Source organism: Pocillopora damicornis, chromosome 11 (genome assembly GCF_964200805.1).
Source record: "Pocillopora damicornis chromosome 11, jaPocDami1.2, whole genome shotgun sequence".
In the NCBI taxonomy this organism is placed as follows: Eukaryota; Metazoa; Cnidaria; class Anthozoa; order Scleractinia; family Pocilloporidae; genus Pocillopora; species Pocillopora damicornis.
Window position 1 is genome coordinate 11,198,490 of NC_142680.1, and position 17,715 is coordinate 11,216,204.

The following is a 17,715-nucleotide window of genomic DNA, read 5'->3' on the forward strand; positions in this document are numbered from 1 at the left end:
AGGGGATCATTATACTGAGGGTCTGCTGACAGACTACAGGCTACCAAACAATCCTTTACTTTATGTTTCTTGATTCCTTAGTTTTATTTGGAATTTCATTTCCAGATAAAATCATTATAAATTAATTAAGGTGATTAAAAAAAATTTTTTTGGATCCATGTATGACCAGCCTGACTTCTTCTGATGATGTGCTATTTCACATTCATTTTTTCCCTTCAAATTTTCTTATAATCCTAATAAATAATATTGAGGTCATCCACCCTAAAATGTAAAAATCTTAATGATAATTTTCAACCTGTGAACTGTTTCAAATTGGGGGCAATTCTTCAAACTCCTGGCTTGAAATTTTGTTTTTCAGTATTTCATAGTAGTGTTTAGAAGGTCTTGGACTGATGCATTCTTGCAATACAGGGAATTATGTAGTGTAAGACCAGCTCTTGTATGTGTCCACCCAGTCATTAGCAAAAATCCAGTCTGGAATAGCTTGCATTACTTCTTTCAGGAAAGGTGAAGATGACTCTTTACCGTGAATATAATGAGCTGCCACAGCAAAGTCTAACAGATTGCTCTTGGCCAGGAGGTGTCTTTTTGGCTGAAATGATATTTAAATTAAAAGAATCTTAGGATATATTAGCCTGAGAGCAGGCGCTTGCTGTCAGCACTGCAGGACCCATGTTTCTCTGCCCAAGGGAATATTTGAGTCAGGTCGGGGAGGGGGTTCACCAGGGCTCAAGTCAAGTCACGCGAAAGACAACTAGCCCAAAGTCATGTTGCCCAAAACCAGAGTAAAAATGCCTGAAACTTTTAGTCTTGTTGCCAGAAATCCTGAGTTATGTTGGCTGAAGAAACAAATACTGAAAAGAAACTGACAGGCTGTAAATGGGTAACGAATTTGAGAAATCTTTATCAATAAAGTGCTGTTTGTTCCTAATAATACGATGAAGATGATGATCAGAAAAGAAATATGTACTAGTGACAACAACAAAATGAAGCATTGTTCATTTGATATGAACTTGTTTTGGACTCACAAATGTTTTGTGAATTTGAGAAATCTTTATCACTCATGCAGTGTTCATTTCCACCAACACCATGAAGACTTTGACTAGTACACAGAAAGCAATCATTTAATCAGAACTGAAATATGTTTGAGTAATGACCCTAAAAGCATTGTTCAGTTCTGTAAAAACAATATGAAGCATTGTTCATTTCTATAACAACAAAACTGAGTCTTACACCGTTTAAAGGGTGTACGTTTCTAAAAGACTGTGGTGCTGTGTTACTCAAGGCCTCATATTTTCCTGAAGGTGAAGAAACGAATTACGGTCAACTCGCCGACGGACCAACTCGCCGACGCCAACTCGCCGACGTATAAAATCGAGTAGAGACGTCGGCGAGTTGGTCGTCAATCCAATACAACTTATTAGAAGTTAAACATACAGAAAAGTAAACGATATTTAGTAAAAAAACACTGGTGAACATTGGTGAACATCTAACAGAAGCTTAAACATTGGTGGACATCACCAATGACTATAACAGCTTAAGACGCGAACGAGTTATTGAGCGACAACAACACCGTAAAGACTCATCATGTCAATCGCTCAGATTTTTTAACGAAAACTTGGCTTTCTAGACGAGATCTTTAGTAAAAAGCAATTCTTTTTATTTGCAACAAAGTTTATAAGGATCTCAAGGCGAATAAAGCGAAGTAAACATCACCAATGACTCACACAACTCATTGGCGTCTACAGCCAATTTTGTTCATTGGCGATGTTAACGTCGCTTTATTCGCCTTGAGATCCTTATAAACTTTGTTGCAAATAAAAAGAATTGCTTTTTACTAAAGATCTTGTCTAGAAAGCCAAGTTTTCGTTAAAAAATCTGAGCGATTAACATGATGAGTCTTTACGGTGTTGTTGTCACACAGTAATACCTCGTTCGCGTCTGAAGCGGATGTAGTCATTGGCGATGTTTACTTTACTTTATTCGCCTTGAGATCCTTATAAACTTTGTTACAAATAAAAAGAAATGCTTTTTACTAAAGACCCTGTCTAGAAAGCCAAGTTTTCGTTAAAAAATCTGAGCGATTAACACGATGAGTCTTTACGGTGTTGTTGTCACACAATAATACCTCGTTCGCGTCTGAAGCGGATGTAGTCATTGGCGATGTTTACTTTACTTTATTCGCCTTGAGATCCTTATAAACTTTGTTGAAAATAAAAAGAATTGCTTTTTACTGAAGATCTTATCTAGAAAGCCAAGTTTTCTTTAAAAATCTGACCGATTGTCATGATGAGTCTTTACAGTGTTGTTGTCACACAATAACTCGTTCGCGTTTGAAGCTGTTTGAGTCATTAGTGATGTTTACTTCCCTTTTTTCGCCTTGAGATCCTTATAAACTTTGTTGAAATAAAAAGAAATGCTTTTCACTAAAGATCTTGTCTAGAAAGCCAAGTTTTCGTTAAAAAATCTGAGCGATCGACATGATGAGTCTTTACGGTGTTGTTGTCGCACGATAACTCGTTCGCGTCTTAAGCTGTTATGGTCATTGGTGATGTTCACCAATGTCCACCAATGTTTAAGCTTCTGTTAGATGTTCACCTATGTTCACCAGTGTTTTTTTACTAAATATCGTTTACTTTTCTGTATGTTTAACTTCTAATAAGTTGTATTGGATTGACGACCAACTCGCCGACGTCTCTACTCGATTTTATACGTCGGCGAGTTGGCGTCGGCGAGTTGGTCCGTCGGCGAGTTGACTGGTTACCGAAGAAACACTCATGCCATAGCACTTATAATAAGGACCTGCTCACTCTCTTGGTATAGCTTTCTATACAGTTGTTGCTCTGACAACAATAACTACCCCAACTACCACATAAGTGAGTCTTCAAATATATATATATATATATATATATATATTCACAAAATGTTCTGGAACATTCTAGAAGCTTACAAAATCAGACGACTGTGAGGCGGGAGTCTGATTTGTTAATCACAAGCATGATTAATACTGTAATTGTCAGACTCACCAGAAGCTCAAGCGATATTTCCCAGGGCCCCACATCAGTACCATGAGAATAGTAAATAAAGTACACAACTCTGTCTCCACCATCTTGAATTGCTAAAAGGGGACCGAGGGAAGAGGTCAGCATATCTACGTCACTAGCAGGTGATACATATACAGCCATGTGATCAGGACCTAAGGCAGTTAGAAGTCAGACACTGGTGAGATATGAATGCATGATAATGTAAGGAGAAATTAGATGCTGGTCACTTCAAGGGGTCAAAGGGTTAAAAGAGAGAAACCTGACCTGATATTGAGAATGTAAATGAGTAAACTTGATCCTGTTTCTTCCTATGTAGCAATTTCACTTCCATTGGAGATGTTTTGACTTGAGGTGGAGGACCAGGGAGATACCAAGATTTTCTGATTGCAAATATAACACTTCACAGTTATTAAACAGAATTATAAATTGAACTAGACAGTAGTTTTAAATAGAATGGTAATTAAATAAATTCAGAGTTAAGTTCATGCAGGATTCTTTCTCTATATATAGGGTCTATGGAACAAGTATAACAAATCACCTAGTAAATGTCACAAACTAAATGGTATAAGGATGTCAGAGTAACAGTGAAAGAAAAAAAGTGCGACGGCTCATGGTACTTATTGTTTACTTTAGCTTTGTTATCAAGTAGCCGTGAAAGTGCTCCTTAAAGATTCAAGGATAGGTAAGCAAAATAAATAAATTACATATGGTATGAAAGGAAGATCAACACTTAGATAACACATGGTCCCCATTTTTTAGCCAGTTGATTAATTAAGCAAAATTGGATCATGATGATGTACAAGCTCTGAAAATCTGGGCACATAGAGCTACTGTTTCACCAGAATATTTCTGTGCCATTTTCTGTTGACCCCTCCCTTTCCAGAGTTAAAGCAAGGCTGTATATTTTCTGCCCAACTTGCCTAACATATTAAGTCAGCAAAGCCTGACAGCTTTTATTCTATTCCATACTTTTCTTTGATAAAATTCCAGTGAATTGGCCATGCACTGAATACCCAGAGACCAACAGATAAACATTGAATGAGCAAGTACCACATACTGCACGAGATGCCTCAATGGCAGGTAATAAGGAAAACCTCCATAAACTCTGTCCTGAGGTGCTGGCAAAGCCTTCTTAAACATGGGTATATCACTGAATGGCTGTATGCCAAGATAGTCCAGTGGAGTGATCCAGGCACCTGCATCTTGTTGAACCACTTCACCAGCATTATTGTAAAATGTTCTTGATGTGTGCTGCATGTAGAAAAAATGTTGATAAGAGGTTTGACTGAAAAACATCTTTTGGTTGGTGCCATCAGTGGTGTGAATATATCCACTATTCAATGGTTGAATAAATGGTTGTGAAAATGTACACTCCTGTATGATTTTAGAACCCTCAAAAAATAATAATCTATGCTGAAGGCTTGAATAATTAAAATGCAAGTATGCATAGTGTCAGGGCTTTGCAACTTGCATTTTCAGCAAATCCTGGCTGGGGAAGTTGAGACATGTTTCAAAAGAAAAGGCTTCAACTATGTTTGAAGTTGTTTCAGGTCATTGTAAGAATAAAGGAAATGATCATCGCTTAAGGAAGTTCTTGATTGTCAAACAAATTCTCGTTGTCAGTACTATAGGAAATGCAAAGAGCTCTGGTGTAAAGGGTTAAACTTTTTATAAGAGAACCTCTGATCTGAATACAATTTTTGTCTGTTCATTCTGCTCACTTCAATCTGGAGACTAGCATACTATGTATTTGTTCACATTGTCTTGTTACCACCAAAATTGGCTAAAACAGTTAAATTGGACAAAACACACAAATTAGCTGAATAAGTTCAACTGGTAAAAGTGGTCAAATTAGCTGAGTAGGTTAAACTAAACAAATTGCACAGATACGCTAAATTTGTTTCAGTGGTTAAAATAGTCAAATATGCTGATTTGCTTCCACTAGAAAAAATGCAAAAACTAGCTGAATTAGTGCAACTAGTTAAAATAGTTCAATTAGCTGAAACAGTTGGTACAATCCTGCAGGAAAAAGACACTTGTGAGAACAAAAGTTTGTGTAAGTAATGATTGAATGAATATCTTCTTACCTGAAAGAACACCCTTTTAGGGCACTGGTTGATGGCTGAGTAAGGAAATGACAGTCCTGAGAGCGATATAACCATTCCTACAGTGGTAACAAACAGAAGAAATATGGCTGGAAGCTTGAGGTTTCCCAGAACATACACAATGCTAACCTAGAAAAAAGGTAAATTTAAATTATACAAGCATATTAGAACTTTGTGGGAGATGTGGTTAGCTTACTGAACTCTAAGTTGAGAGGAGGTCTGGCTTTGAGACCTGGCCAGGTCATTGGGTTGTGTTATTGAGAGAGAAATATACCACTTTCTCAGTGCCCCTCTTTCTCTCTCTCTCTCCATCCAGGGCTCAGTTGTTCAAAGCTGGGTTAAGATAACCCAGGGTCAGTGTGAAATCTGATTTCAGATCATTCAGGAGAATTCTTTCGTCTACAATTTGAGGATTGAATGCTCTAAAAAGAGCAGGTCCTTATTATAAGATTTTTGAAGCTGATGCTGAGATGTAGTATGGCAAAGTGTCCCACAACAAGATGAAAGATGCAGTCCACACTTAAACTAGTAGGAAATGCTTATGTATAGCCCATTGTTGTTGTTTTTTGCTTGCTTTGACTTTTAACCTGTTCCGCTTCACTGGAAGCATAACAAGTGTGCATAGCCACTGTTCTCCCTTATTTTAAGTAAAACAGGTATGTTAAATTTTCAGACCAATCCCTTAAAATGTTGAATTTTCCAGAATATCAAGTGATTTTAGGCGGTAACAAGAGGTGCTACTAGTGATGAATTTTACCAGTTACTGCCTGAAAAGGAGGACACTACATAGCTAAGTGCTACAAGTTCTGCCATAAGAAACTGAAAGCAGAGTTCAAAATGAAAATATAAATTTTGGTTCTTTGTTCTTTTTTCTCGGTTCTTTTCATATGTTGAACAATCAAACCAATGAATTAAGACATTGATAAATCTTTAACCCAACAAAATAAAATTCACTTTCAATGGAGACAAATAATGAAATTCAAATGAGCACAAACAAAGACTTGAGATGATCAGTTCACCACAAGTACATTATGGAGACCAAAAAGGAAGCAAAACAATATTAACTTTTCTGTTGACCCATTAACCCCTTAGGGAGACTAGCATCTCATTTCTCCTCATGCTGTCCAGGTGCTTCAAAATGTATTGAAGTCCGCATTAGATGCAGCAAAAGTATGTGAGTGGGAAAAGTTGATTAAAAGGCCAAAAGGTAATTATTTTGACCAGAGTAACCAGGGACATGTTATTAAGTATGCGGTGAAACTCTGGTGGTCAACAGCTTGTCTTGAAGTCCGTGACTGTCACCCCCCAGATCAAATATATTGGTCATGAGAAGAAAGGAAATTGTTATATTTTCTTTGCTTGTCACTAAATTGACAATTAAATTGTGTCTACCTTTGCCACAATAGACTACTTAATGAGAAAATGAACCAAACCAATGCCCAGTAGAGATGGTGTCATGTATAATGCCAAGATGAGGTAGGGTCGGCAGTACCAAGTTAGTGAGTGACCTGAGTACGTCAGAAGGACACCTACAGCCACAGAAAATGATGTTCCAACTATCCATGAGAGTAATAGGATGAACAGAGAGATGATAAGATCTCCTACACCAGATGAAAGTCTTAATACTTTGCCTGATGAAAAACAACAGTTAAAAAGAGTGTTAAGGACAGCTTTCAGTTGCAGTGTACTTTAAGATTCACAATCTTGTAAAAATTGTATGACACCCCTCATCTATGCCATTTTTCCTATCACAGTAGGAAACTGGCTTTACAAAAAACTGAAAATGTTGAAAATTTTACCAATATGCATGGAAACAATGAACAGAATATAAAAGCTTACCAGTCCCAAAAATGACCTAATCATATCTTACGAAATGCTCCAAAAGAGTGGATGAAAAAAAAACCACCCACTGTTACCTTGTTTATTTTGTGTAGCTTCGATTTTTTTTAGACTACAAAACTTTAATGATTAATTCACACATGAAAAAGAAGATGTACTCAGGTCAGCTCTAGGGCCTATGCTTCCATAGCTCATTGTACAAAATTTAGAAAATGTAGAATGTTAATAATAGATTTCTACTTGTAGATTATGCCTTACCCTCTTCAAAGATGGTTCTCTTTGCTGGAAAATGAAGCAATTTTTTCATAAGACAAAGAACTGCCACAAAAGCCGATGTCAGATTTATCACCAAACCAATTCTTTCAGGGTAATGTACCACAAAAATTCCCAGGAAGTCGAAAAACACCATGGAACCATGACGATACTCTCCAGGGTCAGCCAGAAATGGTGAATTAACTATGCTCTTGACCAAAGCCAGTAAGTTATCACCAGCACGCTGAATAGAGCCTGGAGTAACAGCAGCTGGTGTATCGTAATTTGTGTGATAAACATAACCATTGGCAATAAAGGCAAGGTCCATTCCTACACATCAGAAAATTATTAGTATACTAACCAGATTGGTTCAATGCAAAAGAGATTTTCACTAAGATTACAATCAATCAGTCAATAAGGTAATCAGTGAATAATGAATTGATCAAATACTAACCAGTCATTCAGTCAGTTAAGGAGCATTTCATTCATTCATTCAGTCGGTCACTCAGTAAGTCAGTCAATCATATAATCAGTCAGTCAGTCAGTCAGTCATTCAATCAGTCAGTCAATCTGTCAGTAAGTTGTTCAGTAAGCCAGCCATCAAGTTGTTTATTCACTCATTCATTCAAACAATCAGTCAATAAGTCATTTATTCACTTAGTCAGTCATTCAATCAGTCTCTAGGTGTCATTCCATAATTCAGATACCTGGTACTTGGCCAAAGTCCCTGTAAATCCTGAAATCAGTGTCACTAGGTATGATTCCACTCTGAAAGACATCTTGGCCCAGAGCTTGTGCACAGGGGTGTGGGGCTACCTCTGAATATGTCTTGATCAGCCAAGGATGTTCAGGACCTGCCTGAAATAACACTTCCCTTCCATCTGGATTGAAAAGATAAATCAACTAAAATCAACCAAAATAATAACATGATTACAGGAGTATAAGTAAATAAACAAAAATTGTCTGGAAAGTCTAATGAAATGCTGGGGCTAACCTGTATTATGGACCATTGTGAAATAATTTAAGTGAATTTTGTGGAGTCTCTGGGCATAGTGGCACACCATGCCTTGCTTTACCCTTTCCTAGCTTCCCCTTTTTTTCTTGCTTTTGCCTCATGTCCTTGCATGGCTTATGCACTGCTCACACTTGTTTTCATTTTTATATCCACAGATTACTCAAATATCTCTTCCAAACATTCCTGAATTGTAGAAATCTGTCATAAATTTTAAGTGTTCATTTGAACACAGTTCATCTAGATTGTTTGATACATATTATTACAACTGTAACATATCCTGCTAAAATGGCAATTTTAAATATTTTATGTCCCTGTCAAAGGACAGTCAGTGGAAAAAGTTTCAAGCCTAACTCTTGTACTTGCCTCTAAACCAAGGCAAATAGTTGCGTCATTTTTACATTCTTCCAAATTTTGCCACTTTATTGTACTGTTGATATGGCTTCACACGTAAGCATATGAGAATCCATGATGCACACAAACATTTTATAATTCTGTAACATGTAAGGCCACATTACACTGCCACTCTCTTAGTGACCATTTTCCCATTATTACCAAAGCCACTGAATACATAACTTTCATTTTTCCTTTTCACATTTTGATTTTCTTCCCCTTCTAGGAAAGTTTGAACGTTACTGTCTGTAAGTGATAGGGATTTTTCGGTTTTTTAGCAGCCATAATCTGAGGAAATTCTGACAAACTACAGTGAGGACTTTGCCATTCATTCATCAACATGACTGAGTGGTGCAAAAGGCGAGTAACGTGTAAGCAGCTGATTAGCGATATCAAACACTCATGAAAAAAAACGTATTTTTTTTTACCTGTGTTGTTATGCCTTTTCTTAGGGCTGGAAATCCCTATATAACACCACAGTTTATGTAATAAAATTTATTAGCATGCAGTTGAATCGTCGCCATCCATATTCGAAGTGAGTACATTATGAGATAAACAACAATACTCAATAAGAGCAGCATATTTTAATACGAAAAAAAAAATGGCATAATGTTGCAACTGGAACTATTGAATGTATGGAGATCTTTTGGGGTGTCTACTTTAGCTGTGCCTAACAATGTTGATCTTGCTTTAAATTTGGTAAATGGCACTTCCTGTTATGTAACTAATAAATACAACTGTAACCTCGCCTTTTTTTTCCTCCTTCACTTCAAAATGTTTCAGCTGGGTAATTGATTGGCCAAGTCAAGGAAAATTAAAAAGAGCTTAATTCTCATTTTGAGTTCCTTACCCTGTACATTCTAACTAGTATTAATAGTCTCCACACTGTTGCCCTTACATTTTCCATGATACTAACAAGGAGAATTTGTTTGACAATCAGGAACTACTTAAGTTGGTGATTATTTCCTACATTCTGATAACCTTTACATTTGAATCAAGGTTGATACTGTAAGGAGAAATTAGAAGTAAATCACTCTTAGGGGTTTAAGGTTAAAGTTCATCTTTGAACACTTCCTGAAGGAAGTTTAATCTCTTTATACCAGTTGAAAATCTTGCAAAAATATGAGAGTTGCTACAAACAAATGTTAAACTTTTGCTACATGAGAGAGCTCATACAATGTACTATAAAACAAAACCTTGCTGATGAATATAATCAATACTTTATATGATGACATACATGTATCAAAGCACAGCATTACTAGCAATACTTCAATTGTTCCATTCTTTAGTCAGGCTTGTTTCACATGGACTGATCGTTTAAGTTAAGTCAAAGTTTACAACATTAATTTCACCATTCCTGCAAAACTCAAATACCTCAATCAGTGGAATATTCTTCTCACAACAACGATATTGGTCGACAACTACCAACAGATTGTACCACTGGCTTGAAATGCATCCTTCGTTGTAACTATCAGATGCTTGCTCGTCAGCAAATTCCTCTGATGACAAAGTTTCTATAAATTCAAGGACTTTCTTTTGTACTTGCCAGTCAAGGGTCGCTCCAAGAGCTGGTGAGATCAGTAACCAGGCAACAGGAGAGTGCTCTTTTAACACATTGTCATTGTCAACATTGTGAGATGACATTGTCAGTTCTTGTTGAAAATGAACTATGAATTCCTTAAGGTCCAAACTCACTGCACTTGATGAAAGGGGGTACTTCTTGTCCTACATAGATAAACAAATTCTCATCACTGACTCAAAGTACTTTATGAAATTACAGCATTTCTAGCTTTAATATTATGGCAATTTTGATAAATATATGTTAACAACTTAGCTACAGTTACTGAGATATATCATCCAATTTCATGGGCCCACTGGGAACCATTGCAAGACAAGCTGACAAAAGATGTCTGGCTTTAGCTATGCTACTGCAAAACGTCCACAGCCACACACAAAGACGAAATACATGCACTTCCCCACAACCTTCACGACAAGTTCCAGACAATTTTATATTTGGACTGGTTGGAAAGCCTGATTGAGAACTCACTATGAACAAAAGGTTACTAATAGATTGCAGGACAAATCATCCTAGAACTGGACGAAACACAAAGTTACTAATGCTTAGACTACATGACAAATCTGCCAAATTTTTATGAGTCAATTTTCAAACATAGACACATTTTTGTAGAAGGCAGAATCATTCAACAAAACAGGCAGGAGTCTCCACACAACACTGACTGAACACTGACAAGAGACACTGACCATCATTTTAACTAGAAACCTGTTCTATATTTAACCTGAGTCTAGTACAACCAATTCATTTATGTTAGTTCATCAAAGCCACCAACCTTCTAGTTACTAGAATAAATTACCTTTAACTGATATTCAGATTCATCATGACAGCATCCCTTCAATCCATACACAGCTCCTGAGATATAATCATACATTCCTACCACCTCACTAGCAACCACTGACACTATTGTATCCTGGATGCCATACAGAATGGAAATCTTCCCACATAGATCAATATCACTGTGTTTAGCATTTTTTGAATGTTCCTCATCAGTGCAGAGAATGGACATCACTGTCTCCAAGTTCAGATTTAGGGTAAAAGTATTTGAAACTGGCCTTTGGCTGTAAATGCCATCCTTAACTGGAGTCAAAGGCTTTATTTGCAGCTCTGTCTCAAGCAATCTCTCTAAAAATTTCTTTTTGCCAACAAAATCACCCTCCTCAATGCTATATGCATGAGGAATGAGAGGTGCAGTTGAATCCCTGAGGTTTGAAATATTGTCACTGTTTAGCCACCAATCACCATTACAGACCAAATCGCTTTGTAAACTTTCTCTGCCATATATACCATTAACATCCACCTTGGTTTCCAACTCACTTAGTACATTGCAAGTTGGACTTAACTTTGATTCTCTGTCAAAATAATCTGAGACAATACAATGTTCAGACTCTGAAGATTTCATGTCACTATCCCAGTGGGATGCTCTTATCGACTTACTTAATTTGCTATTAACAAAAGTCTCATTGGAAACATTTGCTTCTTCACAGCTAGATTGCTGGGGGATACCTCTGTTTTGTGGTTCTGCTTCCACACAACAAACATTGTTTCGAGAAGAATCAGTACTTCTTGTAGAAGAGGTCTTGTATAAAGATTGTGTTTTAACTAGTCTTAAAAGTTCAATATTTTCCGCACTCTGTCGCTCGTTTGCTTCTCGTGCTTTATGTTTTGAAGTTACGCAATGTAATTCAAATTCCGGAAGAACTGAAGAACATGATCGTTAAGGTGTTCTTCGCGATTCCATTCGTGAGTCTTCTCTTGATTCCAAATGATGAGCGGGTGGATAACATTCTCTTCTCGCACAATTCCACATGAAATTCCACATCATGGTCCCAAGATGATGACATTGTGGAATAGAAGAAGGCCCGATCTGGGGAATATGGAAGGGCCGCAGTAGCTTCTTGGTTGCATCCCTGTCGACTGAACTGACCTCCTCGTTATAACCTTGACTATTATGCTTTACATCCAGGAATGCAGCAGAAAATTGTTTCGTATTTAGTGGAAACATTTCTTATCAATGCCAGCAACAATATCTGCATAGAACGTCCGCCATCTTGAACATGAGTATGCTACTTGTCAGCAATTAAAACCAAGCTGCGCATATTCAGCATGGAGCTCGGCCCAGTATTCTCCGGGGCAATCGATTTTGAAATGTTTTGAACCCCTCACTTGCGAGATAGAGGGTTTTCCTCCTCAGAAAATAGCACTAAAAACATGTTTGACGTGGCTTTAAGTAGTGCTGGAGCAACTATTGCCCTTGCTACATCATTTGATGAAAATCATCCACCAGAAAATATCATTGATGGGTAAGTATTTTACGTTCGGTGAAGATCTTGCCAAACATTTCAAATTTCGAACAAGCAAAGTTAATTGAGGTTTTGATAAGGACAATTAAGATATTTCAAGACCACTTCCAATTTATCTGAAACCCAGTGATGCTATGCTTTTTGGAATTGCTAAACTGGTAGACCATGACCTAATCATTCTACATATACTATCGTGAACATTTTTTATGATAGTAGTTGTCATGGTAACCCGTGGCCCTCGGAATGTGTATGATCTGTTTATTCTGAAAAAGCAAGATTTAAGAAAAGAAAGGTATGAAGAGTAACGCAATATTTGCAGATGCTGGCTTTTATCTGTACTTGGTAATGTCACACAAAAGTTGAAAACTACGTTAGCACCCTGCAAACTCAAGCTACAAAGGGAAACAGAAAATGGTTTAAGTTTGGTGATATTTAATGACAGGGTAAAAATTTCCACACAGCCTCATACTACATTATGCATTCAGTTCTTGGATAGAGAAAACAATGACTAAAACTATACACTGCCATTGGGAAAACAGATTTGTTTTACAACAGTATGGGGCTGTGTGGAAATTTTACCAACGACAGAAAAAGTTGGGTTCAAATCCAGGGAAAATTGGATCTTCTTTGAGTTAGTTTGGGTTTCAAGTTAGCAGGGTTTTACTTTATTATAGTACATTTCAGTAATAAGTAAATGAAAAACTCTAAGGCAAAGGTTGGTGAATGATACCTTTAAGATCATGAGCTGCCAATCAGTTTATCGCCAAAAATCTTGTTTAGAATCAACTCAAGTTCCCATTTAGAAGTCTTACGGCCAAAGTGAGAGGTCATGCAAAGCAGCTTAAATTATATATAGTCACACTCTTGCATTTTCAAACAGGGGTCTTTGTATTTCTGTGAGTCTCAAATTTTACCATCTGTGACTCCTATGGCTACACCCTGATCAGCCAAAACAGAATTAATTGTCTTTTTATTTTGCTCCATAGAAGCCTTGATACTTTCTGGCCAACAACTGGAATGTTTCCTCAAGAATTCATCATCACCTTCGGTGCATTAATGAGCATTGGAAATATTAAATTCCTATCTTCAAATGGTGAGGATGATGGTGGAAGATCTTGAAATTGTGTGTAATGTAACATGGGCATTATCAATTTAATGGTTTTTGAGGTTTTTTTTTTCCATAACAATAAATAACTCTATGTTAGCCAGTGGAGTGGTATGTTGCTTGCACCAATCAGATTCCCTGCATTAGGGTATGTAATGTATCTCACATCAATCAGATTGCTGCAGTGGGGTATGTATCTTACACTAATCATATCACAACATTTTGATATCTTATACCAATCAGCTTTTCTTGCAAATGATGTCATGGAATTAGGGGGCTGTGCATAAATAATGGCATTGATTAAATATTTTGGGCTCATTTGACAAGGGCAATGTTTTGTGGCCTTCACAAGATCCTCATTAAAAGGTCAAGACTTCTTGTGATATGAAAGGTTTCCATTTAACTTTCTGCATCATTTTTTAAGTTAAAAGGTGTCTTTTCCGCTCCTTTACTTACAATGTACATGGTAAACACGTACCATGAAAATAACGTCCAAAATCTAATTAGGACATGCCCAATCATTGCTCTACATGAACAGTAGGCAATGTTTCACATGATTGAATTGTACTCCACTCATCAAATTCCATTTTGCCACATTAGACTTTGCTCCATCTTGTGTCATTTCCTTGTAAATAACCTGCATTTTATTATGTATAGTAACAGCATTGTCCAACAGAGTTTCAGTTTGCTTTTCGTAGTAAAATTACATAGAATGATATTTTTAAGGCAACTAACTTTAAACAAATAATTTTGATATTCTTTTTGGTAGAGGAACAGCAGTAAGCAGAGTCCCTTTTGCAACCATTATTTGGTCTCTTGCCATGCAATGCACTCTCTCTTCAATGAAGAATAGATGGTGTTGTGTGACGAGATCAAACAATGAGTGTTAAGGAGACAACAGTATAAGCATGGCACCGTTGCATTCTATTTTTGCTTAGAAGTATTATACCATAGAAACAACAGACCAAAAACTACCTGTGTGAATTCAGTTAAATAAGATTATTTTTTCTTTCTCTTATGGCGAAGTAATGCAATATTTTTTTGTTCTTTTGAAAGTTATGCTCTTTTCCTGTCACAAAAATGAAAACATTAGGTATGCAAAGTGTCCCATCTCAACCCACCGTGCCTAAAAAATAACTCTTGCATGCTATGCATGCCTGTGTTTTATCACAGGAGCTACATCATTGTTTTTGTGCCACATTGTGAAAAATTAGACGTAATTTTTTTTTTATTGTGATGTAAAAAATTGAGAAAAGTCTTTGCGAGGAGTCAGGTACATGTGGGTTACCAGCTCATTAGAGACCAGGAGCTTCAAGGTTTTGTAGCATATATGAATTTTTATTTGCAGTTAAAAGCCTCTGCATTGAGAAAAGTACAAAAACAGAACCAGTAGACTTTGAACCTCTTGTGGACAAAGGTATAAAGAAGTCATAGATATGTTATAGAAAATGTTGTTGTTCATCCTGGTTAATTAGAGGTAAATGGATATTTAAGCATTCATTTGTCTCACAATGTAAAGTAAAGCTACCATTTATAATACAATTGATAGCCTGACTTAACTGTAAAAATTTAATTAAGAAAAAATGATGAACATGATAACAAAATAATTAAAACAAATTTAAGCATGATTTTGATCACCGACAGCACAGTACAGTGCACATTGATATGGCCCAGGCCTGACTGATTGCAGAGTGTGGTTGACTGTAGAGTTTAAGACTGACAAATTCAATGAAACATACTTGCAATTTATTAATAATGTGTAATTGTTATCTGTGACAGATTATGAACATTTAGAGGGTCAGATGCAGAGAGATGAGATCAAGGTAAGTATTTAGAATTCAGCAAATTGAACCCTGCTTCAATGGTGATTCAGGTCTAAAATATATGTATCTGGCATTCGGAACCATGTGTTTGTTCCAATGGAAAGACTTGCACTTTCAGTTGAAGTTCCCAACCCCATCCAGGTATGGTTCAAATGCCCCTCTCTTATATGGACAACAGTCAAATGCCCATTGGTTCCTTGGGGGAGCAGGGGGGGGGGGAGAGTTGTTGAAACTTAATTGATCAGTGTATAAAAATACAAATATTCAGTCCAAATGGTGAATGTAGGGCTGTTACATTTTAGTATTATTTGTATGTTTTTCCTTTGCAGATTCCTGTTACATCAGCATGTCATCTGAGATATTTTCTTATCAAAAGTGGATTTGACCATTTTGTTTCCATTCATAATGTCAGTGTTGATGGCACAGCTGTGCACTGAACTTCAGTCTTCACATTCAGACAAGTTGTGAATAGAAGTAAATACATGTACATGAATGAAGCAAATAATTATAGTTATCTCTTAGCAGAAGGGTGTTGACTTCTGGTTACAGTTCTATATGGGTGTAATGTAAAACCTTGTGGTTGTTGTCACTGTCCTCTGGGAAAACTTGGTTTAACACTAAGTACTAAGTGTAGGTCCTCTCTGGAACCTTCCCCCCCCCCCCCCCACCCACTTGACAGAAATAAAAGTTTCTTCATTTTTTTTTTATTATCATTGAGAACTTTTAGTATGTTATATTTTCCCCATGTGTAGAGACATGATTAAGTTATTAGACAATATTACTGTGACCTTCATCCTGACCATTCCTTACAGCAATTCAGATATTTATGTAAACGGTTAGAAAAAACAAAAACGAAAAAAACAGACCAAGAAAAAAAGGCGAAAAAAGAAAGTGAAATAGTAAACCCTTTTTCTTGGACAACATAGTTGTAATAATTGTGTTCACTTTAGTGCAAAGGGAATACTTTTGTATATTTATTTATTATGAAAGAGAAAGTTAAAGCAAAGAGAACTGTCACTATGGGAAACAGATCCAGTGACAGTCCCACAGCAACGGGCCAAACTCTGAAAGTCAGTTATTTTCTGCTCATCAAAGGAGTTGGTTAAAAGTTCCACACTCTACCATGAATGTAACAGCAAGTGCATTCGTCGTTCTAAAAACACCGCGCGCAGTGCATTCCTCGCTCTACAAGCTCCGCGCGAAGGGCGCAATCAACAAGAGTATTCCTCGTTCCACAAAAAAAAACCCTCCACGAAGTGCTCAAAGAACAAAAATTTCCTCATTCTAAAAGTACCGCGCTGGAGGGCCGGGAGGAATAAATTAACTTAATCTCTACCTTTTTTGGCGGCATTCGTAAAGAATTTCATTTTAAAAAGAAAATTTGTCATCTACAATTTGTTATAGATTGAAACTTCTATGCACATTTAAAGGGTAATGATGGATTTATTGGGATGAAATCGCAACTTTGTTTAAGGAAAAGGATGGACAGTTTTATTGTTATCAAATAACAACCAAAAGTAAGGTGAACTCTGTTTCTAAAACGACGCACGTGTCGGAACACAGAATACACGCAACGTGAGCGGAGAAAAAAAAAAAGAAAAAAAGGAGTCCAAAAATTGTTGTCCAAGAATGCCTTAGTCTTCCACCTTGGAGGGTGCCTTGTGTGCCTAAAAATTGAAGTTCAGTTCCTTCAGCAGCTTTTTGGCCACAAAGATCAACAAAGAACAACGGCTATACCAAACAATCTTTTTAAAGACACGTCTACAATGGTAGGTAAACACAACTGACATGTATGAGTGACGCATGTCAAGAGTTAAGGTAAGATTGTCAATTAGCTTTTCACTACATGCAGACAGCTTATTTTAGGCAGCTTTGAAAACTTCTGTACCTCCGCTTTCAAAGAAAGACATATTCCATGAAATTTAAACATTAAAAATATAAGCTACCAGCAACAGGTGTTACCATTGTAAGTGTTTCATAAGATCAGATTTTCATCACGTTCTTTTACATTTGAAAGATTAGTGTATTTTAATCATTACAATATAGTGAAATCCCCATTTTAAGACACGTGTAGTAATCATATGTACGAGGAAGACGAAAAATAAATAAATACATTATAGTCCAGGAAAGTGTTCTTGTGTGGAATGAAGTTTCAAACTAATTTAAATTAAGTTGACTTAATGATTCAGATTTTGGTTAAGGAAAAGTGTAGTACCTATTATCAAGGATGAAAAAGTAATGCCATTTACAAATTTTAAAATAGTAA

General features: G+C 36.6%; 3 protein-coding genes across 8 annotated transcripts in view; 1 reads left to right on the plus strand and 2 right to left on the minus strand.

Moving 5' to 3' along the window:
- Positions 1 to 17,715, minus strand: part of LOC149037498 (inactive tyrosine-protein kinase 7-like) — a 117,808-nt gene that overhangs the window by 85,360 nt on the left and 14,733 nt on the right. The window lies entirely within an intron of this gene.
- On the minus strand, positions 60 to 12,277 carry LOC149037505 (endoplasmic reticulum metallopeptidase 1-like). 5 transcript variants are annotated; one of them, XM_089187799.1, is made up of 6 exons: positions 10,020 to 10,159; positions 7,948 to 8,121; positions 4,102 to 4,295; positions 3,309 to 3,424; positions 3,027 to 3,196; positions 60 to 592 (listed from the first exon to the last, which is right to left on the minus strand). In XM_089187799.1, the coding sequence occupies exons 2-6, from the start codon at positions 8,017 to 8,019 to the stop codon at positions 416 to 418; spliced, it is 729 nt and encodes a 242-aa protein (XP_089043925.1). In that variant the 5' UTR covers positions 8,020 to 8,121; positions 10,020 to 10,159; the 3' UTR covers positions 60 to 415. The 5 variants fall into 5 exon arrangements, 4 of the variants coding, with proteins under 4 accessions (XP_089043925.1, XP_089043924.1, XP_089043923.1 ...); XM_089187798.1 differs by lacking the exons at positions 7,948 to 8,121; positions 10,020 to 10,159 and adding exons at positions 5,132 to 5,278; positions 5,424 to 5,532; XM_089187797.1 differs by lacking the exons at positions 7,948 to 8,121; positions 10,020 to 10,159 and adding an exon at positions 5,132 to 5,329.
- LOC113664471 (intraflagellar transport protein 25 homolog) lies at positions 12,315 to 16,340 on the plus strand. Of its 2 annotated transcripts, none has more exons than XM_089187827.1 (5): positions 12,315 to 12,521; positions 13,511 to 13,614; positions 14,975 to 15,043; positions 15,406 to 15,449; positions 15,779 to 16,340. In XM_089187827.1, exons 1-5 carry the CDS (start codon positions 12,430 to 12,432, stop codon positions 15,884 to 15,886), a joined length of 417 nt encoding a protein of 138 aa, XP_089043953.1. In that variant the 5' UTR covers positions 12,315 to 12,429; the 3' UTR covers positions 15,887 to 16,340. The 2 variants fall into 2 exon arrangements, with proteins under 2 accessions (XP_089043953.1, XP_089043952.1); XM_089187826.1 differs by having other exon boundaries at positions 12,319 to 12,521; positions 13,508 to 13,614.

What these genes read in the sequence shown, in the direction of transcription:
- LOC149037505 (XM_089187796.1), bottom strand. Translation starts at nt 11,620, where the DNA reads ATGAAATCTTCAGAGTCTGAACATTGTATTGTCTCAGATTATTTTGAC. An exon ending in AATCTGAATATCAGTTAAAG is followed by an intron (nt 10,371 to 11,017) that starts GTAATTTATTCT and finishes TTATCTATGTAG; the next exon opens with GACAAGAAGTACCCCCTTTC.
- LOC113664471 (XM_089187826.1), top strand. Translation starts at nt 12,430, where the DNA reads ATGTTTGACGTGGCTTTAAGTAGTGCTGGAGCAACTATTGCCCTTGCT. An exon ending in CCAGAAAATATCATTGATGG is followed by an intron (nt 12,522 to 13,507) that starts GTAAGTATTTTA and finishes TTTGCTCCATAG; the next exon opens with AAGCCTTGATACTTTCTGGC. An exon ending in TGCAGAGAGATGAGATCAAG is followed by an intron (nt 15,450 to 15,778) that starts GTAAGTATTTAG and finishes TTTCCTTTGCAG; the next exon opens with ATTCCTGTTACATCAGCATG.